Source organism: Abramis brama (assembly GCF_963993115.1).
Source record: "Abramis brama genome assembly, chromosome: 7".
Lineage (NCBI taxonomy): Eukaryota > Metazoa > Chordata > Actinopteri > Cypriniformes > Leuciscidae > Abramis > Abramis brama.
The window spans coordinates 44,570,254-44,593,717 of NC_139969.1; the positions used below are offsets into that span (position 1 = coordinate 44,570,254).

At 40.0% G+C, this 23,464-nt stretch overlaps 2 protein-coding genes across 10 annotated transcripts in view; both read right to left on the reverse strand.

The window, feature by feature from the left end:
• The window catches only part of LOC311087309 (uncharacterized protein), a 504,672-nt gene that overhangs the window by 15,401 nt on the left and 465,807 nt on the right, over positions 1-23,464 (reverse strand). For 2 of the 9 annotated variants that reach the window (XM_084120622.1, XM_084120620.1), the window contains 5 exons: positions 8,336-8,509; positions 7,473-7,643; positions 5,380-5,553; positions 4,976-5,149; positions 3,727-3,900 (listed from right to left, as the gene is read on the reverse strand). The exons of 4 other annotated variants lie outside the window; for them this stretch is intronic. In XM_084120622.1, coding sequence (XP_083976748.1) covers positions 3,727-3,900; positions 4,976-5,149; positions 5,380-5,553; positions 7,473-7,643; positions 8,336-8,509 — 867 coding nt within the window. The remainder of the gene's footprint in view (positions 1-3,726; positions 3,901-4,975; positions 5,150-5,379; positions 5,554-7,472; positions 7,644-8,335; positions 8,510-23,464) is intronic. 3 more of the 9 variants (XM_084120623.1, XM_084120625.1, XM_084120621.1) reach the window with 2 other exon arrangements.
• On the reverse strand, positions 10,893-20,282 carry LOC311087318 (protein NLRC3-like). Its single transcript, XM_084120643.1, has 8 exons — positions 20,073-20,282; positions 18,513-18,641; positions 17,805-17,912; positions 17,472-17,579; positions 17,132-17,216; positions 16,661-16,856; positions 14,736-16,566; positions 10,893-11,711 (listed from the first exon to the last, which is right to left on the reverse strand). The coding sequence occupies exons 2-8, from the start codon at positions 18,569-18,571 to the stop codon at positions 11,690-11,692; spliced, it is 2,409 nt and encodes an 802-aa protein (XP_083976769.1). The 5' UTR covers positions 18,572-18,641; positions 20,073-20,282; the 3' UTR covers positions 10,893-11,689.

Consider the following 23,464-nt stretch of genomic DNA (forward strand, 5'->3'; position numbering starts at 1 on the left):
CAGCTCTGGCCGGGGGTGAAATATTGTGCTCAGAGGGACCTGCCACGGGAGGCCGTCTAGCAGAGCTATAATGTCCGAGAACCAAACTCGGGTCGGCCAGCGGGGTGCTACTAAAAGTAGACTGATCCCCTCTCGGCGAACCCGCTCCAAGACTCCCGGGAGCAGAGCGATCGGGGGAAATGCGTACAGACGCAGCCTCGGCCACGTCTGCATCATGGCATCCAGCCCCAGCAGAGCTGGATGCCTGAGAGAGAACCACAGTGAACAGTGGGACGTCTCTTGAGACGCAAAGAGATCCACTTCCACCGGGCCAAATCTCACGCATATGGCTTTCACCACCTCTGGGTGGAGTCGCCACTCCCCGGGCCTCAGCCCCTGCCTCGACAGTACGTCTGCTCCCTGATTTTGGTCCCCGGGGACATACATCGCTCTGAGAGACGACAGTTTCCCCTGGGACCACAGGAGGATCTGGTGTGCCAGTCTGCATAGAGGGCGCGACCTCAGACCCCCCTGGTGATTCAGATACGCGACAACGGAAGTGTTGTCCGAGCGTATCAGGACATGGTGGCCGCGGAGGTCTGGGAAAAAGCTCCTCAGAGCTTTGTAGACCGCCAGCATTTCCAGGCAATTGATGTGCCAGGAAGAGTGCCGGGTCTCCCACAGACCTCTCGCAAAGCGGCCGTCCATGACCGCGCCCCAACCAGTGAGGGAGGCATCTGTTGAAACGGTTTTCCGGCAACATGATGCTCCCAGCACTGGTCCCTGGGACAGGAACCAAGGTTTCCTCCATATGATGAGAGAACGAAGGCATCTGCGCGTTACTCTGATCATACGGAACGGATTTCCCCTCGGGGAAAACCCCTTGGCTTTCAACCACCACTGTAGGGATCTCATGTGTAGCAGGCCAAAAGGTATGACGTTGGACGCTGCTGCCATGTGCCCCAGCAGTATTTGAAACTGCTTCACAGTGAGGTTGTGGCCTAGCTTCACTCTGGAGACCAACGCCTGTATGGAACCCACCCGAGCAGGAGACATTTGTGCCCGCATCGTCGTGGAGTCCCATACTACTCCCAGGAACGTAGTCCTCTGGGAGGGCGTCAACACGCTTTTCTTCGTGTTGAGTCTCAGCCCCAAGCACCCGATATGAGCGAGAACGACATCTCGATGTCGAACTGCCATATCGTACGACTTGGCTAATATTAGCCAGTCGTCTATGTAATTGAGTACACGAATGCCCTGGAGTCTCAGCGGAGCCAGCGCTGCATCCATGCACTTGGTGAAGGTGCGAGGGGAAAGAGCTAGACCAAAGGGAAGAACCCGATATTGGTACGCTTCGCCCCCGAAAGCGAACCTCAGGAACTTCCTGTGACATGGAAGGATGGAGATATGGAAGTATGCGTCCTTCAGATCTATCGTGACGAACCAGTCCTCGAACTGGATCTGACTCACGATGGCTGGAATTGTGAGCATTTTGAACCTGAATCTCCTCAGAGAACGATTCAAGTGCCTGAGATCTATTATTGGACGCAACCCCCCATCCTTCTTGGGAACTATGAAGTACCGGCTGTAGAACCCGGACTCCCTGTCTGGCAGAGGAACACGTTCTATGGCCTCCTTGACCAACAGGGATTGAACTTCCTGTTCCATAACCCGAACCTGCTCTGGGCCGACCACAGTCCAGACCACCCCGTTGAACTTCGGGGGAGGGGAGCTGAACTGCAGTCTGTAACCCAGCTCTACAGTACGCAGGGCCCACGCAGATATATTCGGAAGGCATGACCATGCGCCGAGATAATCTACTAAGGGCCAGGGCGGCGAGGGAGGTACTGATGGAAGGCAGCCGACTGCTTTTTCACCTCCTGAAACCTCTCGACTACGGAATTAACCGCGCCGCCGAAGAGGCCAGAAGGCGAAATCGGAGAGTCGAGAAGAAAATGCTTCTCCCTCTCCTTCATCCCTGATAAATTTAACCAGAGATGTCTCTCTACGCATACCAGACCAGCCATAGAGCGGCCGATTGCACGGGCCGTCTCTTTGGTGATGCGGAGAGACAAATCAGTAGCCTTCCTCAGTTCCAAAATATCATCAGGGGAAGGACCCTCGCCTTCATCTAGCTCTTTGAGGAGATCAGCCTGATAGGCCTGCAATACCGCCATGGTATGCAGGCAGCTACCAGCCCGCCCGGCCGCCATAAAAGCTCTGCCCACCAGAGAAGATGTTTCTCGGCATGGCTTGGTGGGCAATACCGGGGCCTTCAGGGAAGATGCGGCCTCGGGAGAAAGATAGCTCGCGAGAGCTTCCTCTACCCGCGGGATCTTCCCATAACCGTGCTCAGCCGTCCCCAATACATTAGCGAAATCAAGCACTGGGGGATTGGAGAGCCTGGCTGAATAAGGTTTTTCCCACGACTTGCACAACTCGTTGTGCAAGTCAGGAAAAAACGGAAGGCCCCGGCGTGGAGGCTGAGCCCGGCGCTTAAAGAACCTCTCATCCAGTTTACTAGATGGCTGGACTACAGGTTCTTCTTGTGGCCAATGAATATTTAATTTGGCCACAGCGCGGGTTAAAACCTCCACCAGCTCTTCTTGAGCGGGTGTATGAAGCGGTGGATGGGGCTCCATAACACCTGCCTCGATGCTCACAGCATCTGACCCCTCAGAGCCAGATAGCTGAAGCATCGGTGCCTCTACCTCGCGGGAAGAAGCCGCATCGCGGGCTTCCACACGAGGCGGGAGAGCGTCAGGATCTTCAGACGAGGACTGGGAAGATGACGAATCAGTCCCATGTCCCGCTGAAAGATCCATCTGCGAACCCCACGATCTGCGGCGCCGTGCTGCCTCGGCAACAGCGGGCCCAGAACCGCGAGGCTCGCGAGCTTGGCCGAGCTGATCAAATATAGCGAGGCGCGAGCGCAATACCCTCAGCGGCAGCTTCTCACACTCGCTACAAGCGGCTCCCTCGAGAGCCGCTCTAGCGTGCTGCGCGCCGAGACAATGCACACACATGTGGTGTGTGTCCGTGCCCGAAATGTAACGTGGACACGGATGCACACACTTCTTAAACTGCTCGCTTGCCATGCTAATAATGCTTGTGAAACTTGGACAAACAACACCAAATAAGACTCACAGAAACACAGAGCGCTTTAGCTGAAGAGCAAAAAGCTAACGTGTGTTTGAACCGGCGTCCCTTTGTATCTTCCGGCTATGCCGTCATCCACTACGTCATGACGCAGCACCAATCAGGATTGGACAGATTTCATTCATGCTTCAGATGCGTTACGCTGGGGGCGTTCCCATAGTGTCGTCACGACGACAACGCAGTGCGAGTTCCCTCGAAGGGGAACAGGAGATTGTCTTGACCAGGACCACACCCCTAAATGCATTGAAGCAACTGCCATGTGATTGGTTGTTTAGATAATTGCATTAATGAGAAATTGAACAGGTGTTCCTAATAATCCTTTAGGTGAGTGTATATATAGTTGAATTTTCAGCGAGGATCAAATTGTATTGGACTTCAGTTCCAAACAAATAAATTCAATTTCAAATTATACAATTCAGATTCAGTTTTTCAATGCAATTATTCAAATTAAACAATACAATTTAAAATTATGTGATTCAAATTCAGTTTTTCAATGCAATTATTCAAGTTTAGCAATTCAAATTCAAATATAAATGATTCAAATTCAGTTTCTGGTGGCACATATTTCAGCCCATAATACTGTCTCACCTCAGTGTCTTCAGTTGACAGTCTGGATCCTGTAGTAAATCATTGAGCTGCTTCACTCCTGATTGTCCAGGATCATTTCCTGTGAGATCCAGCTCTATCAGGTGTGAAGGGTTTGATCTCAGAGCTGAAGCCAGAGCTTTATAACCTTCTTCTGTCACACTGCAGTTAGAGAGTCTAGAACAGAGAGGAAAACATTCAGCTGATAAATCAGTTAAACCTGAACAATATAAATCTGAATGATCGCTCTTCCAGTCGCCTCTAAAATAAGGAAGCCCCTCTTTCTGGTGGTCTACAGCACATTCAGTGGTGTTTCACTGGTGTATTGCATGGATAAGTGCAGCGATTCCCTCCCGGGCGCTTCAGCATAAAGAGCAGTTTCCCTAAAAGAGCAAAACTGATGTTGAGCGTCTTTTTAAAGATGCCTTTCCGTCCGTGTGTTTCTGGATGCGGTTGTTCCCTGTCCTCATCTGATGGCCACGATCTCACATGTCTGGGCCAAGACTGTGCTGAGATAGTGTTTGTGGATGGTTCATGTCCTCACTGTGAGAACAGGACCATGATGACCCTGCGGTCTGGACTGTCCTTCCTCGTGAAGGCTAGAGTCTCTCTGCTGTTACCCAGCACTGCCTCTGCACAAAGCAGAGCCGCCAATATGGTTAACACTCTAGGAGACCTGAGGCTCACAGTGGGAGTGTTTCCCCGTGGTCTTAAAAAAGCTTATATGAGGAGGACGAAATCCAGCGCGAACTGGAAAGTCGCACACAGTCCTACGTCACCGGACTAATTTGCCTAATCTTCACTGTATTTTAGACTGCGATGGAAACACAGACAGCAACAGGTCTGGGGGAAAAAAGATCCTGGGACAGATTGTTCTGGGTAATTTCAGTGGAAACGCGGCTTTAGATGATCATCTTATTGAAGAGCAACAGCAGTTTTAAAACCCAGTCACACTAGTTCTGTGTGCTGGAAGACACTGTTTCTTCTCTTTCATTTTTAACTATTTATTTGACATCTCTCTTCTTTATTCTCTGTTGAAAAGGTAGATTTCTGCATGTACACAATCAGTACATTGTATCAAATGCTGGAAATTAAACAATTACTAACTAGATAAAAAACACATAAAAAAATGTGAGCAATAGGGGAAACCCAGAAAGTGCACTGCTATAAACAATGAAACATAAGCCCTGCTGTCTTCAAATATATAAACTTCAGTCACACTGTAATTGCTGTACAGTATAATGATACTAACTGTAGTTTCTCCAGCTTGAATTGTGGGTTCATCAGTAGATCACTGAGGTTTTTCACTCCAGAATCTCCTAGTTTATTCCCGCTCAGGTTCAGCTCTCTCAGGTGTGACGGGTTTGATTTCAGAGCTGAAGTCACATCAGAACAACCTTCATCTGTCATATCACAGCCTCTTAAACTACATTAGCAGAGAGAGAGAAGAAAATAAGACAGAAGAAAAGAAAACTCTTTATTCTGTAAAGTCACATCATCTTCATAAGCAAATAAAGCAGAGGAAGAGAGATCTTCATCTTTATTTCACCAGATCACAAAATACTAAGTTTGCACAAATACAATGTTAAAGTGTTTTAGTTTAAACTGTTGAAGTGATTTCAAGCATTTTGATTCTTGTATGTGAATGTTACTGACCTCAATCTCTCCAGTTTACAGTGTGAATCCTTCAGTACAGCACATAAGTGCTTCACTCCTGTGTTTCCTAGTGTATTCCAGGTCAGGTCCAGCTCTCTCAGGTGTGACGGGTTTGATTTCAGAGCTGAAGTCAGGATGAGACTCTGTTTCTCTGTAATACTGCATCTAATCAGACTGAAGACAGAAAGAGTAAATGACTCAGATCTAGGGGTGGGAATCTCTAGGCATCTCACGATTCGAGTCGATTGCGATTCAGAGGGTAACAATTATCGATGCATCTTTTTTCTTTTTTTGTGTGATAACTTAGTACTTTTAAAGCAAAGTATTTATGATGACCCATAAAGAATTTACTTCCAATACTTCCTATATTAATTTTATTAATAAAACAAATGGAAGTGATTTGGCAAGTCAACTGTAAGGTTATATTTGCCAGCATATGTCCCAACAAGAACCAACAGGAAAATAAACGTGTGCCTGTACTAGCAGCGTACTTGTAGCAAAATCACAAACAGTTTTCGTTCACAAATATAGAATGATGTACCAGCAGCTCTCATACAAACATAATGCTTGTGGACTTACGCATATTCTGAGTAATTAGTGACATACAAAGCCGCTCTTATACACAACTAAATAATAAAGAGTTATGACTTGAAATGTTTGCTGTATACCACAATCAAAAGCAGCTTATACAAAAAAAGTGAATGAACATCTGCAGAGAGCACAGTCAAAGTGTAGCTTTTTGTGACTGGCATTGCACTGATACACACTGTGCCTGTGGAGGGCCGTATAACGTACGTGTAACAGATCGGTTTACAGCATATTGATGTGAAAACTAAACAATACAGAAAGCAGCTCTCATACAAAAACTATTAAATAGGTCACAATGAAATTGCCAATTTTCTATACGTTAGCTTTTAACAAAGAGGGTGCCGTTCGAATTTGGCGCTCAGAAATCATGCGTCTGTTATGTGTGTGTCTCTGTTATGTGTGTGTCTCTGTTATGTGTGCGTCTCTGTTATGTGCGCGTCTCTGTTATGTGCGCGCCACAGACTGTCCGCGCTAGGGTTGCCAACTGTCCCGTATTAGCCAGGACGTCCCGTATGTTGGGCCTAATTTATTTGTCCCGTGCGTGACCTCCCTTGTCCTGTTTGTTGACTAGCCTGCTACGCTGATCTATCCACTGACTGATACAACAGCAACAGCAGCAGTGCTGATCACGACACTCGAGAATGATCACCGACACCTGTCATCATCCAATCACAGCTTTTCTTAATCATTGTTTAATTTGTGAACATAATCCTCTGCCGTCTGGTCGCTTCCGCTTCAAGCCGGACTCGTCTCGCGCTAACGGTAGGCTAATTCCCTTTCACTGTCCACGTTTTGATTTCGGCAAATCAGTTTTGGCGAATGCAAACAATGTGATTATTGTTCATGAGTCCAACATCCAGCCACGCAAGAAAACATGTAATCTACCTGAGGGAATAATATGCTCACAAAACATTTCTGATTATTATTAATGTTTAAAACTGTTTTTTTTTCAAGATTCTTTGATGAATATAAAGTTCATAAGAGATTTAATTGAAATAGAAAGCTTTTGTAACATTATAAATGTCTTTACTGTCACTTTTGATTAATGTAATGCAACCTTGCTGAATAAAAGTAGGCAAGTTTCTTTCAAAAATAAGAAATAAAAATAAAAATCGTACTAACCCCAAACTTTTGAACTGTAAGCCTAGTAGCTGATGTTAAAAAAGCTTTCTATTTTAGATAAATGCTGTTATTTTGAACGATGGTTTGTTTGTAATGTGACATTTTAGCAGATACTGATCACAGACTTTAAAATGCACTTATTCAATTTTTACAAGTTACAGTATATGTTGCACCAAAATTAGATATTTGTGAAATACAAAGATTAAATTGAAAGCAGTTATGAACAGTTCTGATCCTGATGTCTGAAAAAAACATTGTTCTGCCTCTACAGAAACTGAAATAATTATTGACCCATGATCAAACTGTCCGTCTGGAAATATTATCATCAGCTAACATTATAAATAAAATTAAAGAGATATTATAAATAAATGAGCAATACTCACGTCAGTGTGTTGAGTTGACAGTGTTTATCCTGCAGTAGAGCAGAGATCTGATTCACTCGTGTGTCTCCTAGTTCATGTCCTCTCAGATTCAGCTCTCTCTGGAGTAACGGGTTTATACCCACAACTCTATTCACATACTGACAGGCTTCCTCTGCAGCAGGACTCACAAACCTGCAGAAGAGGCAATTCAGGTATCAACTAAATGTCCATTGCATTACAAAAATGATTGATACGATAAAACAAAACTTAACTATTGTTTTAAAGACAAGCTTAAGTTAGTTATTTAGATGTTACATTTTTCTTTAAACATTTAAATACACAAATAACTATATATTTAAAAGAAACTAGAGCAACACTCAGTCCTAAAGCAAACTCATAAGAACAGAAACGTCTCACAGAGCAGGAGGGCAAAAGCTCACTAGATCATGATTTTCAGTATGAATACAGAGTGTGAAATTAAGATCTTTCTGTCTTTAAAGCAGGAGGAGTGAGAAACATCAGCACAGAGAAAACTGGCTTGTGAAACTGCATGTTTGTGGACATCTGGAGACTCATAGACCTGCTGTAGAGAGATGCAGTGAATCTGGGCTTGATGGAAAACTATTATTGTTAATTATCAAGGTATACTCCTGAATGTCAGCACATATACTGACCCATAATGTCTATTTGACCTGTAGCTCGTATCACAACTAAACTGTGTTGACGGTTATCATCATCATGACAGAACCTGCGGCATCTGATCTGATCTTGATCATTTTGATGCAACAAATTGTCCAGCTTATTATATAAGTAAAATAATATACTAGTTATGAATATTTAGCCTGCATATAGCTAATTTAGTTAATTATTTGATCCCATCTCACCTCAGTGTCTTCAGTTGACAGTCTGGATCCTGTAGTAAATCACTGAGCTCCTTCACTCCTGATTGTCCAGGATCATTTCCTGTGAGATCCAGCTCTATCAGGTGTGAAGGGTTTGATCTCAGAGCTGAAGCCAGAGCTTTATAACCTTCTTCTGTCACACTGCAGTTAGAGAGTCTAGAACAGAGAGGAAAACATTCAACTGATTAATCAGTTAAACCTGAACAATATAAATCCTTAAACTGAATTTTATTTTATTCTTTGTACAAATGTTTTGAAAGTCAGTTGCAAAAACTGACACCTGAATATGGAGGCAAACAAAAGGCTCAGTGAACTTTAATATGTTAGATGTCAACATCCCTTTCAAGATTGCAATTATCTAAAAATGTACAGCTCTGAAAGTCTATGATCTGAATGATCCACAACAAGCAACCTGAAAATGGATGGAAAATTAGAAAATTAAAGTTTGGGAATGGCCCAATAAAGTCCAGACTTCAATTTCATTAAAATGCTGTGGAAGGACTTGAAACACAGCTCATGCTGGAAAGCCTGCAAATGTCACTGAGCTGAAGCAGCTTTGCAAGGATGAGTGAGACAAACGGACCCAAATACCTTCACAGTGGTGTAAAACACTCATAAACTACAGGAAGTGTTTAGTCGAGACTAGCTGCAAAGCTGAAAGCAGAATCAAAGATACACAGCTCCCTCAAAAGCACTAAAATACATTAATCCTGTCACATAAAATATTAAGATAAGTGATTTCTACCAGATCTCCCCCTCCTTTCTGTGGCAGATTTACCAGCTCTAACAGAATCATCTGAATTCTGACTCAACACTAGGTATGCAAATAACGATTAAATCACTAAATTATAAATTACTATAAACAAAAACAGCACAATTTAAGTGTTAACTTATAAGACGTAGAATTTACATATTTAGAAAATACTTTATCCACAAAATATTATAATTCCCTGCAATTATTTGCATTACAGTGCAGCACCAAATGAATGCAGCACAAAATGAACGCTTAATGTCACTTCAGTATTACTCAGTGAAAAAAAAAACAATAAAATGGCACAATGACAACCTCGCTTATATTGAATATCAAACTTTTATCAGCAAAACAAATAAGACAGATGGCATAGTATACCCCCATTGTAACACTGAGAAATGAAGGTCTTTGGATTTCCCCCTAAATTTAAAACAAATGCTTAGTTTGTGGTTCATTAGTATTAATGAAAATACATCAATAATAAAATTGTACAATCATAAATTCACTTATATTAAACATTGGACTTTTATTAACAAAATTGATAAGAAGGATGATATGCTATACCCACATTGTAACAAATAAATAAAGATCTTTGGATTGCTTAGTTTGTGGCTCATTATTATTTTGAATGAAAAACACAACAACAATAGAACAAAGACAAACCTTCATAACTTCATCAAATTCTTATTCATAACTTTTAGCCTCCAGGATCGTCCTGTCAGTCATTGCACCTTACTTTAGTCATATGACTCCTGTGGCTCAACTTACCTCAGTATCTCCAATTTACACTTTATATTCTTCAGTGCAGTGCAGAGCAGCTTCACTCCTGAATCCTGCAGATTATTATTGTTCATGTTCAGCTCTTTCAGATTGGTATCTGATCCAAGAACTGCAGCCAGAGCTGAACAGCTTTTTTCTGTTAAGTTACAATCATTTAACCTACAATAAATCACAACACAGAATTAGATGGAACACATACAATACATTTTCTAAGTACAAATATTAAATACATGTTCCATTATTATTTTTTACATAAACAGCATACTATGCATTCAAACAGCATTCATCTACAAAAAATACTATTTCCTGTACATTAGTATTTTTTATTCAGCGACAAATTTAATAGATAAAATGAAGCATGTTTGAAAAAAATATTTTTATAGCTACAGGATTTCTTCTCTATTTCTGTCACCTGATGGAGTTTGGGTTTTTGCCACTGTTGCCTCTAGCTTCCTTAGTTGGGGACACTTAATATTCAACACTATTATTGACTTGACTGCACTGACACTATTAGATGAGACAGTTCACACTTTTATGGCAAGTTAAAGGAATTTCTCTATAATACTAAAAATGCCTTCATTCACATGTACACATGTCTTTTTGATATAAAATCTTTAATGATTTAAGTAAAGCTAAGATTACTTAAACCTAAGAACCTATGAAATTGTATTTGTTTTTAATAGTTCAAGATAAAGTTTAACTGACGACCAATATCTTAGAGAGCAGGGTGATCAATGGGTGATATATCATTAATTTAAAGATAGTAAAAAAGCATCCATAACAATTACTGAAATTACATTTATTTTACAAAATAAATAAAAAAACATTGAAAAAAAAAACATTTTGAACTTTTTTGTAGAAAAAACATCTTAAAATGTGTACATCAAATATTATACAACAGGCTTTTGATAAATGTTTATTTGTAAATCTCTCAATCTACATATTACATTACATTATTATTACATTAAACAACAGAATTACTGATAAAAATAAGCATTTAAAATGTCTAATTACTGAGAGATACAGAGGGACTGTCACAGTGTGGTGCAGGCAGAAGAAGACGAAGGAGAATCAAAAGTTCCAATGCAAACATTTACTCACAATATAAAAATACAGGTACATAGAAGACGGGCAGAAGGTTCACACACTAAATACGACGGAGATCGGACAAGGACTGACTGAACAGAATGGAACTTAAATACAAACACACATTACACTGATTAACAGAACACAGGTGAGATAGATGACGATTAGTGGTCGACCGATATTGGTTTTTTGATGGCCGATGCCGATATCTTAGAGAGCAGGATGGCCGATAGCCGATGTAAAGCCAATATTTTTATTATATACTTTATATTTATTTTAATCAATATTTTATACATTTAAAATAAATTACAAAACAAATCTTTAAAATAAACATGCTTAGATGGCAACTTCTTGAATCTGCAATCCTATTACAGTATTTTTCACAAATAAAGTAATTGTTTAAAAATATATGAATATGTGAATAAAAAGGAAGCAAACACTGTAACAGGGCACTCAGTAATCTGGTAATATCGTGCACACTGGTAATCATATTTTTTCAAATAAAGACAAGGTAACGCTAATATTACATACAGCACACAGTGAAAACTATATGAATATGACACAGTGGATATAGCACAGCATATTTTAATATGAAGGATTTAAAGTTTTTCGATCGCGTCTCCTGTGAAGCTGATCTTCTGTTCGCATTCACTCACTTCACTCGACCGTCACTCGCAGTCACACATTTATCAGGCTACAAATGCACACTTCACAAGATATCACAGCTGGATTCCATTAAATCTGCAAGGTTTGAGATATTAAATGGTTATTAGATATTCAGAGATTTGTTTAAATGATGTAGATGTGCATCTGCTGAATGTTGACAGTAAATGAGAAAGTATTTTAGCCTGATTGTTTGTGTAACGGTCACCAGCTGGAGTGCCCTTGAGAACCACCAGAGGGCACTCCACACCCGACTATTGTCACTCTCTCACTAACTACATTTCCCATAACTCACTGCCCGGACTCATCATCACTAATTGCATTCATCTGTGTCTCATCATCCTTGTTAGTTTCAGCCTATTTATTCCTTGTTCATTCATTCAATCATTGCGAAGTTTTGTTTAGTGTCACACTGCAACTCTGAGCGTTTTTCCTGGTTTTCTTGTTTCTTGGTTTTTGGATTTCTTGCCTGTTCCTTGGATTACTCTCTTGCCTCTGACCCCTGCCTGTCTTGTCTTGTTTTGTTTTTGTTTGTTTGTTTGGACTGCCTACCTGTGTTTTGACCCACTGCCTGTTTATTGGATTACGTGTCTGGATTGCCTCTTAATAAAAGCTGCATTTGGATCTACCTTCGAGTCTCGGAGCAGTTCATGACAGTTTGCCTTTTCTGCAACAAATAATATAAAAGCAACACTTCACTTTTTCGCATACCATTTACTTTCTTTGTTCACCAGTTCTGTCTAACAAAGTATTAGATATGACTGACAGAGATTGTAAACTAGTGAAGACAGAGAATGTGAGTGAGCACTGTGTGATCAGGCGCTGGTGTTCTCAGCACCGCCCGTCAAAATAAAAGTCCCGCTTCAAACACATCAGCCAATCAGAAAAACGTATCGGCCGATGCCGATATTTTAAAAGTGCCAAACATCGGCCGATATATCGGTCGACCACTAATGACGATGATGACTAAACAGGTGATACAACTGAACTGATAATGACGGTAACCATAGAAACAAAGGAGTGGCGGGAAAAGAACAAAGGCAAACAGGAACCAAGCAAAACTCGAACTGAAAGTCCAAACAAACGCTGACACGTGACAGGGACAACTAATATATGATGTGGTAATATATATGTACTTTATTTAAGCCTGTTTTATAAAAATCTCAATGTTTTATATTATAACCTTTCAGAATTTCATCTTAATTGTTGGCAATATATCTGTACTAGGGATGGGACGGTATGAAAATTTAATATCACGATTATAGTGACCAAAATTATCGCGATTATCAATATTATCACGGTTTTGTTAAAACGAGAAGAAAGTGTTCAAAAAGAGTTGATGCTCACACTGAAGACATTTCAACAAGTTTTATATTTGAAAATCAACAAACAACAAATAAAACAAGCAGATCTATGCACTTTTTAAAGCATTTCCTTCCTTATAATGACGGTCGTCAATAGCAACGCATTATAACACCGCGCACATCCATTGTAACGGCCGCCTAGTGTTAAGTAGTGTTCATGACATGAATGTTGATGTGCCTTTAAGATAACTTCTTCTATGGCGTACGTTATTGTATGCATGCTGTTTTTATGTGAGCGCGCACGCACAGTGAGAGTGAGATTGATCACGCAAAGAGTAAGATGACCGCTCTACTGCTGACCGTTGTTTTATTATAATGTGTTTACTTCCACTTTGATTTGTAGCATGTTTTAGAGTGTTTTCTTTTCCGTTTTAACATTCGCTCTTCGACATGTATGTGACGAGTGTGCTTAACTGAGAGAAAACATCTATAAAAGTCTCGTGGAACTACCAGTTCATTTGCACTGTCTTGTATTCTTCATCTGGGCAGACTTCAAACTCTCTGACAGACGTTACATCATGTATCACAATGGACGCGCTCTCTCGTTTCATTCAAATACAACTTGCTGTCTTGCGTCTCCGTTTTTAATTGTATTGAAAATTAAATCAGAGTTGATTTATTGTTTACAGAGTTTGATCATATTGTTGTGATCATCTTGTCTGAACGATTGTTTTGTACGCTGTACAGAATGGATTTATAAACAGGTAAGATTTAAAACATTAATCTCAATTCAATGTCCCCGTAATTATGTGGTAAAAAAAACGGTGTAATAAGTGTATAATGAATATGAATTATTATCTCTTAAATGTCACTCTTAATAGTCTTGTTTGAACTTGTTCGTTCGTCTTTGGCTAAGCCACTTGCTGCGAACTTTTCTTTGCGGAAGCTTCATGTTTATTTCAAGTGATTGATATAAAATAGTTAAACTTAAAACAACATTTTATGCCCAATTATTTCCCTGGTATTGAGGTCAAAGTTAACTTGCCTTGCGTTCGCTATACAACAGTCGGTGATGGTCACACAACAAGACAACTCGGCAGATCTGAAGTTTACCCCTATTGCAGCGACTTTTTCTTGTGCATGTTCTGCAGGGTGACCATCCTCGATTAAGTTTCCCTCAGTACTTTTGTTAAAGCCAAAATATGACCACACCTCAGAATTGGTTCTTTTAAAAGGCTGAAAAATCTCCCGAGCACGGTCACTGCCTTCCGCAATTCCTTCTTGAATAAAAAAATAACATTGCGTGCTGCGTCAGACTGTTGCTGGCTGAACAGGATCTAAAATCGCGATAATCAAACACGGTTTTAATGATTATTAAATTTTAAACGATATTACTAACCGTCAGTACATTTTATCGTGGTTTATAGTGAAACCGGTAATCGTCCCATCCCTAATGTACCAAATTAGATTCTTTCCCCCAGTTTGGGTATATGAATAAAATATGTATTTTTTCCACAAGTATGAACATGAGCTAATATATAATTCTATACAAGTCATTAAAGTGTGGTGTATCATATGATACAAGACAAAAATGCAAACATTTTTACATGGTCTTTTATATTTTGTCTAAAGGTTTGATAAACTGTCTCCAAAAAAAAAAAAATCTGACTATTATTTCATATGTCAGGCTTTACAGGGATAAGTTCATGTTCATGATGAGGAATCACTATAGAGTAATGTAGATAAAGACATTTTTCAGATGAGAGCAAAACATGACAAAATATATTTAAAGACTTACAGAGCTCTTCTGGAGGTTTTGATGACTGCCAATAATCTAATGAGACACTCGTCTGATTTCTTGAATTTCTGAAGCTCAAACTCCTCCAGCTCTTCCTCTGATGTCAACAACACAAAGGCTAAAGCAGACCACTGGGCAGGTGAAAGGTCACCGGATGAGAGACTTCCTTTGCTAAGGTGGGTCTGAATCTCTTTCACCAGAGTTTGGTCGTTCAGCTCATTCAGACAGTAGAGCAGATTGATGGATCTCTCTGCAGGAAGATTATCTTCTAATTTCTGCTTGATGTACTGAACTATTTCCTTGTTGCTCTGGTCACTGCCGTCTTGCTGTGTCAACAGACCTCGTAAGAGTCGTCGATTGGACTGGAGTGACAGACTGAGGAGGAAGCGAAGGAAAAGGTCCAGGTGTCCATTGTCACTCTCGAGCGCCTTGTCCACTGCAGTCTTGAGAAAATCAATCATGGTTTCATTTCTGTTTTCCTGTTCTGTAGACTCATGATCAAACACACTTGTCTTGTTGATGTCCAGAATCAGATGTGCATAAAGGGCTGCAATAAACTCTTGAATGCTCAAGTGAACAAAGCAGTACATGGTACCAAGAACAATCCCTGTTTCCTCCTTAAAGATCTGGGTACACATGCCTGAGTACACTGATGCCTTATAGACGTCAATACCACAGGCTTCCAGGTCTGTGTCATAGAAGATCAGGTTGTTTCTTTCCAGCTGATGAAACGCCAGTTTCCCCAGTGAAAGGATGGCGTCTTTATCCCAGGAAACATCTGGTGTGTATTCTCCATCATACTTTCGGCGGCTCTGCTGGATCTGAAAGCGGAGAAAGTGTGTGTACATTTGTGTCAGAGTCTTGGGAGTGTCTTCAGTGTTTGATTCCTGCAGTGTTTTAGAGATCTCATCAGCCTGAGTGTTTTTCACATCAGTGTTTCTTTCCTCCTCCAGAATGTTCTGGAGAACCGTGGCTGATATCCAGCAGAAGACTGGGATGTGGCACATGATATAGAGACTCTTTGATTGTTTAATGTGATCTAGGATTGTGTTGGCCTGATTCTCATCGGTGAATCTTTTTCTGAAGTACTCTTGCTTTTGTGCGTCACTGAATCCTCGTATCTCTGTCAGCCGGTCGATGCAGTCAGGAGGAATCTTACTGGCAGCTGCTGGTCTGGTGGTGATCCAGATGAGAGCAGAAGGAAGCAGATTTCCCTTCATGAGGTTCGTTAGGAGAACATCCAGAGAGGCTGGTGACGACACATCACGCCACGTCTCATTACAGTCAAACTTCAGAGGAAGGCGACATTCGTCCAGTCCATCAAGGATGAACAGCACTTTGAACTGATTCCTTCTTGTAAGGTTCAGTCCTTTTGTCTCTGGGAAAAATTGAGTTATAAGGTCCATCAAACTCAGTTTTTCTTTCTCCTTTAAGTTCATCTCTCTGAATGGAAGAGGAAATATGAAGCTGATATCTTGATTTTCTTTTCCTTCAGCCCAGTCCAGAACAAACTTTTGCACAGAGACTGATTTCCCGATGCCTGCGACTCCTTTTGTCAGGACAGTTCGGATCTCCTTGTCTTGTTCAGGAGCTTCAAACAAATGTGTGCATTCAACCTGTATCTCTTGTGCTTCCTGACGCCTGGAAGCAACTTCAATCTGTCTCACCTCATGTTCAGTATTGACCTGTTCACTGCCACCCTGAGTGATATAGAGATCTGTGTAGATGTTATTCAGAAGTGTGGAGTCACCTTGCTTCGCAATTCCTTCAAACACACACTGATACTTCTTCTTTAGGCCACATTTCAGCTGAGGAATGAGGAACAGCTCACCTAAACACAGGAACAGAAAATAGACAGTTTTAGTCTTCATTTTCTCTCCTATATTTATAAGAGACAATCAGACAGATGATCATGAGTCTCTAACCTTCTAGAGCATCAGCAGCTTCATCTCGCTTCATCTCTCTCAGGTAATGTAGTGTGAGATCAAGAGCTGAGTCTTTGATACTGGATCTGTTCTCAATAAAGTCCTTCACAAAGTATTGTGTGTTCTCTTTGTGTAATATTTTCTTAAACTTCTCCAGCTCATTCTTCAGAAATGTGATTATTTTGCTCTCAAGATCCTACAAACAAAAGTAAGAAAAAAGACACAATTTAAACCAAATTGTACATCTACATTTGGTCAACACAATTTATTCAATAACTATTATATCTATAAAAAAATCCAGTTAAAAGACTAACATGTAAACCAGCTGATATTTTTTACAAATAGAAAAATAAAATATATATAAGAGCTTCAAAGGAAAAAATGGATCTGGAGGAATTAAATAAAATGTTTGTTCAAAAACATATTTGTTTGTTGTAAATATTAAACATTTATAAAACTGTGTTTTCCTACCTGGAAGATTCCTAGAAGACTGTCTTTGAAATTCTCGTGGTTCCTGTGAGTCTGAACGTCTGAGTCTAATGTCTCATATTGAAGCCTGAAATCAAATAAATAAAATAAATACTGATTTTCCAGGCAAAATTTCACAGAAAGAGAAAAAGCATTAGCTGTGAATACTCTGATAAATATTTATCAGATCAAATATTTATCAGAGTATTCAATAATAAATATCATGATAAATGATTCAATGATAAATAATGATAAATATTGGATCTGAAAATGTTTCATGATTGATATTCACTGATACAACTTTTAAACACTTATGAAAAAAATTTAGAAACTCATGAAATACCTTTTATTAGATGATGGTGTTTTCTCACTGAAGTTTGGTGGATTTCCACCTTTAGACTGATCACTCTTCAGAGACTCAGAGCTGGACACATGTGAGCCTGATCTTACACTGATGACACAAAGAACAGAGAGAAAACACTTTACTACAGGAGATACTTTAGTCTCATTTGAAAAGGTTTAATGTTGCAAATAGTAATTAAATGCAGTATAGCTGTGCATTTGTCCATTTATGACTACAGTCGGATGGATAAACATATTATGCATGTTTAGTTTCATGATCTATTTTCCATAGTGAATTTGTGTCTCCTTAATGTAATATAAACACACAAAATACCTTTTATTAGATGATGGTGTTTTCTCACTGAAGTTTGGTACTCCTCCACCTTTAGACCGATCACTCTTCAGAGACACAGAGCTGGACACATGTGAGCCTGATCTTACACTGATGACACAAAGAACAGAGAGAGAGAGAAAACACTTTAGTAAAGGAGGATCAACTGTGTGTGAAACACATCTGTGTCTTTATCTAATCCTCCACAGAAATACACACACTCACACAATTTACTGTTTAATAGTTAACGATCATTTTATTTACTGGCTCACATTAGTTTAACGATTTCTTTAATATACATGAGAGAGATTAAATATGTTAAAAAATACTTCACTCTAATTTAAGAGAACATTTCAAGTTTTGGATTATTGACAGAAATAGAGAGCAGAAATGTCTGTGTGACACAGTTGTGTTAGCATACTTGAATTAAATTAAGTGTATAGTTGTTTCCTAATGTCTGTCAATAATTGTATGATCTAAAAACTAAAGTCATTTATTTGGATTAATTCAGCGTCTAGAAGGTTATTAACAAATTATTAACTGTGATATTTTCTATAGAGCAAACAGGGCTTTATAGATAAAGTCAGAGTTAATTTAAGAAGTTAAAAACTGAAGTTGTGCAAATATAGAACAATGCTTAAAGTTGTGTTATTGACAGGGAAACATAAAGTCCAGTGGAGTTTAAAGTGATGAAAACAGACGCAGTCTTACCTGTGTTTCTCTGAGAGCCTCATCTGAGAGAGAGAGTCCTTTCCTCTTTCCTCTGACATACTGCAGCTAAACTGACACTGAAAACTGATCAGCACTGCTTTCTGGAAACACTCAATCCTTCAGCATCACCTGGAGATGACACCATTTTACACAGATGAAGAACATCTTATTTAAGACAATAATGAAGAATGCTGAGTTATCATCAACAACAGCAACAGCAACAACTATCTATAAAATAAAGTGAGTTACAGACAAATATATTGCCATGTAAAATAACCGAATGGACTTAATCATTTCTGATTGTTTAATGAGTTTAACTGACTCTAAATATTAATTCATTGGGGAACAGAAATTGTGTTTAAAACTTTGAGTGGGAAAATTGAAGCTGATTTGTTATATTCTCTATTGCAGTTTAATATCATTTTACAATCATATTTACCCAATCTTTAATTGTTGAATCGTTTGTCATTTAATCATTACTTCAAGTTCACAATGATGGTTGATTTCATTACTTTTAAATGATCCTAAAATAACTGGTTGAGTAAAAGTAAGCTGAATTATAACGGTCATACTGTATAACTACTAATCATAATTGCTATATATGAACTGAGATATTCAGTTTAATAACAGCAGATTGTTGTTCATTGACGTCAGGCTTCATCTGTCTGTCTACTGTAAATGTCTGCTTCAAAAATACTTTCGATTTCACATCACATAAACAACAGCCTAAAACTGAAGAGGAAATGGGGGAAAACTTTCAGAAACATATTCGTGTTCAATAACCCTTTCTCAATAAAACTTCATGTTTTAACTTCAAAAGATTGTAATTTCTGGCAGATTCTTCGTCTGTTCGGAGTAGCAGAAGAACAGCCTTCTGTAACTTCACATTTATCTCGCTTAATATACAATATGAAGTTCCTAATAATTACAAATGACTTTAATGGAGAATGTGTTAAACTTGCTTGCAGTCTTGTCCACTAAGAAGAGAATTTATCAATATTTTAAACTCAGTAACGCTTGTTGTCAATCCGCGCGCCTCGTTCTAGGATCCTTACTAAAAGTACGCCATTATATTTATTTTATATATAAATATATATGTATATGTATATATATATATATATATATATATGTATAATTATACATTTATATTTATTGAATATAAAAACTGTTGTGTAACTTCTCAGTAATGATTTTCATGTAATTTAAGTGTTTAACTCCATTAATGAGAATGGCATATTTAATCTAAATGTTTATATCAGAAGTAAAACATATTTTAAATCATTCTTTTATTTATTTAAACTGTTATTGTGAACATGCACTGTATTTATGATTATGACTCATAATGCAGATGTGCGGTTCTCCTTCCTCTGCCGTCAGATAAAGGCTAATGCGCCAGTTTCACTGAACGGCCCAGCGCGACATGTAGGACTGGATGGATGTCTGCTTCATGCGATAGGCTTGGTGAGTGAAATTATAGTTGTATTATCTCTCTGTATATGTATAATTTTCTTTAAATGTTCAGTTTAAAAGCGACCAAAACGACATTTAACTCCAGGTCACCATCGGTTCGCCAAACTGCTCCATCTCCAAAATGTTCGTTCACATGGGTCACAGTTTGCGTGCAGGTGCGCACATTTTCCGTCAAGTTTGTTTTTATAAATCACAGCTTATGCGTGGGAAGTGTCGTCCGCCTCTCTCAGGGCCTGTTCTGTGCGACGCAGCGATGATAAACGAGGCCCAGATGCTGTTACTTCTTCGTGTGTTTCACAGGAGGGTTTAGAACAGCTGAACAGTTGCACACCGACACCTACTGCACTGGAGCGGGATATTACACCACATATATCTCTAAATCCTGTTTGATGTCTATTAATGCTTTATTAATGAATTAACTGTTTACTAATGCATAACTAGTGATTAATAGCGTGGAGTTATTATAAAGTGTTATAGAAAGTTCCAGTTAAACAGCAGCTCTACAGTCTCAGAGCCTCTCTAGGACAGCAGCCATTCAGACAATAGAGAAGTGTGAGCGACGTGTGTTAATGGGCCACTGCAGTTCCTGCTCCAGCCTACAGGAGCGCTGCTGAGTACGGACTTACACACACACACACACACACACACACACATTAAGGTCCCCACTTGGTCAGAAATGTTCAAAATTAGTTTTTTAGCTGATTTTACACAGACACGCAGACTCACACTCACACACACACTCAAATTCACACACACACACACACACACTTGCTAATGCACACACACTCACACTCACACACACACACACACACACATGAAGGTCCCCACTTGGTCAGAAATGTACAAAATTCGTTTTTTAGCTGATTTTACACAGACACGCACACACACTCACACACACACTCACACATAAATACAAAGTAATTCATCTGAATACTTAGCAAAAGTTTCTCCTGCTCCAGCTCATGTACAGCTCCTACTCACACTCTCCGTCTCTGAGAGATTCGGAAGGGAATGATTCAGATTTCTCTCGGCACAGCTACTAGAAGACAGACGGGTTGCTCACGGCACATCTACGTCGTCAAGCTCAGCTTGAGTCTGTGCAGTCGCTCAGCCATCAGGAAGAAGAGCTTCTAACTGACTTCACTTTTCTCCGTTGAATCCTATGGGGTCGCTGTGTCCAGTTTATATACTGTCTATGTTTATAACACAATAACACAATAACCATAACGCGTTGTTCATTATAAATGTGGGATTATGAATTATATTGAGAACGTTGTACATAGAAAACATGCCGTAATGTACCCTGAGTGTAAACCTTAGCCGCATTCATCGTGAAGCGTGCAGCTAGCGATTTGCAAAGATTAATATAAATATTAATATAAAGGTTAATAAAGTGTGACACTCACTTCAGTTCTTCTGGAGGTGCAGCAGGAACACGAATAGTTGATACCAATCCTGTTTTCAGGAGCAGCTTCTTAGCAAAACCAGCTGATCCTCGTTTGTAAAGCAGTCTGGTGTGTGAAATGATTCGTGCAAACATGAAAGCATTGACGTTGATCGTGGGGAATATTCCCTTCTAAAACAAAACTCAGCCACTGCGTCTTCAGCGGTTCGGATTTAGGAAAATCAACATGATGCTGTGTTCGTTATTACACCCGAGAACAGAACACCACAATCGCTTAGACGCCATTCTGCTCATAGACAGAGCTCCAGCGTATCAACAGAGCGGACTATGATTGACAGATCGCTCACGAGCGAGGGCGGGTCTGTGTTGAAACGCTGCTGTCAATCAACAATCGTGGGAGGGGCGTCCGACCATGTGACGTCACACAGTCGAACGGCTTGATTTGAGACAGGGGGAAAACATATAAGGAGATAAAAAAAAAAAAAAATACCATCAATTGTACACTGATATTTGAAAAGACTAGGATATAATTATTGAATATAATAATTGTTAAAATGCTCCCCTTTTTAGTGACCCGTGACCAAACTCTTGGTTTTGAAGTGACAGATGGGCCACTCTGGAGTCCACCAGAACCGTACCCACATGGCTACACACCTCTCCATTGCTGCATAGATCCAGATAGACATGTTATCAACGGGATAAATGCAAGTATTGAAAAAGTGTATCTAAATGCTATTGTAAAATGTAACGTTAGCTAGCCAGCCATACTCACCCTGCCATGCAGGTGCAATGCCCACTCTGGACTTCGCCGGACTTCTTCGCACTGATCCAGGTGGAGTAGCTCTTTGAAAGCGTCTGACCCGCCTCGATTTCCCCGTAAACGGCACAGGTATTTCCATCCATGTGTGGTAGAATGTTTTTAACTTTTCCGGAATGAAAATAGTTATAGGCATCCAAGCTGCGATATGCCTTGAACGCCTCCTTTGTGTTGTACACACATTCCTCCTCGACTAAGTACTCAAAGATATTTACCTGACTGACCTCCGGTGAATCAGACAGGTCTGTAGAAAAAAATGTTTGCCTCAACATTTTGTTGAACGGGTCTGGTAGTGTAACGTTGTCACATTTAAGTTTGGCCAAGTAACGGCTCTTTTCTTCTATTGGTAGTCCCAAATAAAACTGGCTAGACATACTTGCTAGCTAATGTAATTTGCTTGTTTCTACAGATGAACTCTGTTGTTATTGATTCTACCGGAAGTTAATTTTGGGCCACAAAAGCGTGCATGCGCAGTAACGTTTGTTTATGTTGTTGCCGTTGAAACCGTCTATATCTAGAGATGCAGCTTTTTGTTTTTCCTGTAGGATGTTTGGTAAAAATTTGAAACTGGAAAAAATCTCTAGATCTCTTTAGAGAGCGCGAGAAAACACCTGCCCATAAAGCAAGCATGCTGTCCTGGCACAGCTTTAAAGCCAGTGCTGTTCACGGCAGTGTAATTGAACAATTGCACTCAGCAAATGAGGCAGAAATAAAACACAGACGGGAGTACCTTACCCGTATTGTTGCAGTGACACAATTCCTGGCCAAGCAAAATATTCCCTTCCGTGGCCATGATGAGGGAGGGGAGTTTTCTGCAGTGTCTGAATCTTCTAAAACAGTTTGACCCTTTCTTGAAATCCGATTCAGCCCCTTCACACAGCACCTACTGATCACCTGCATCTCAGAATGAGATAATTGAGTGCTGTGCTGAAGAGGTTACAGCAGATATTGTCAGGGAGCTAAAAGAGGCAGGGATGTTTTCAGTTATGGCAGATGAACCAGAGACGGCAATACTGAACAGCTTGCCATATGTGTTCGCTATGTTGCAGAAGATACAGTGAAGGAGTGCTTGCTGAAGGAGTCCATCTGATAATGTTTCAGTAGGAGGGGACTGGAATATGGTTCCTGACCAGTGGAAAGATAGATGGCCTCCCAGACTTAACAAGAGGCGGCTTAATGTTAGTGTTGAACTTTATATGACAGAAAATAATTTGAGTGATGTTTGGCGATATTTAAATCCCGAGGTTGAATGTTTTTCAT

Coding starts and splice junctions, on each gene's coding strand:
- LOC311087318 (XM_084120643.1), bottom strand. CDS start 18,571: ATGTCAGAGGAAAGAGGAAAGGACTCTCTCTCTCAGATGAGGCTCTCA. Junction 17,217..17,471: donor ACACCATCATCTAATAAAAG/GTATTTCATGAG, acceptor ATTTGATTTCAG/GCTTCAATATGAGACATTAG. Junction 16,567..16,660: donor AGCTGCTGATGCTCTAGAAG/GTTAGAGACTCA, acceptor TCCTGTGTTTAG/GTGAGCTGTTCCTCATTCCT.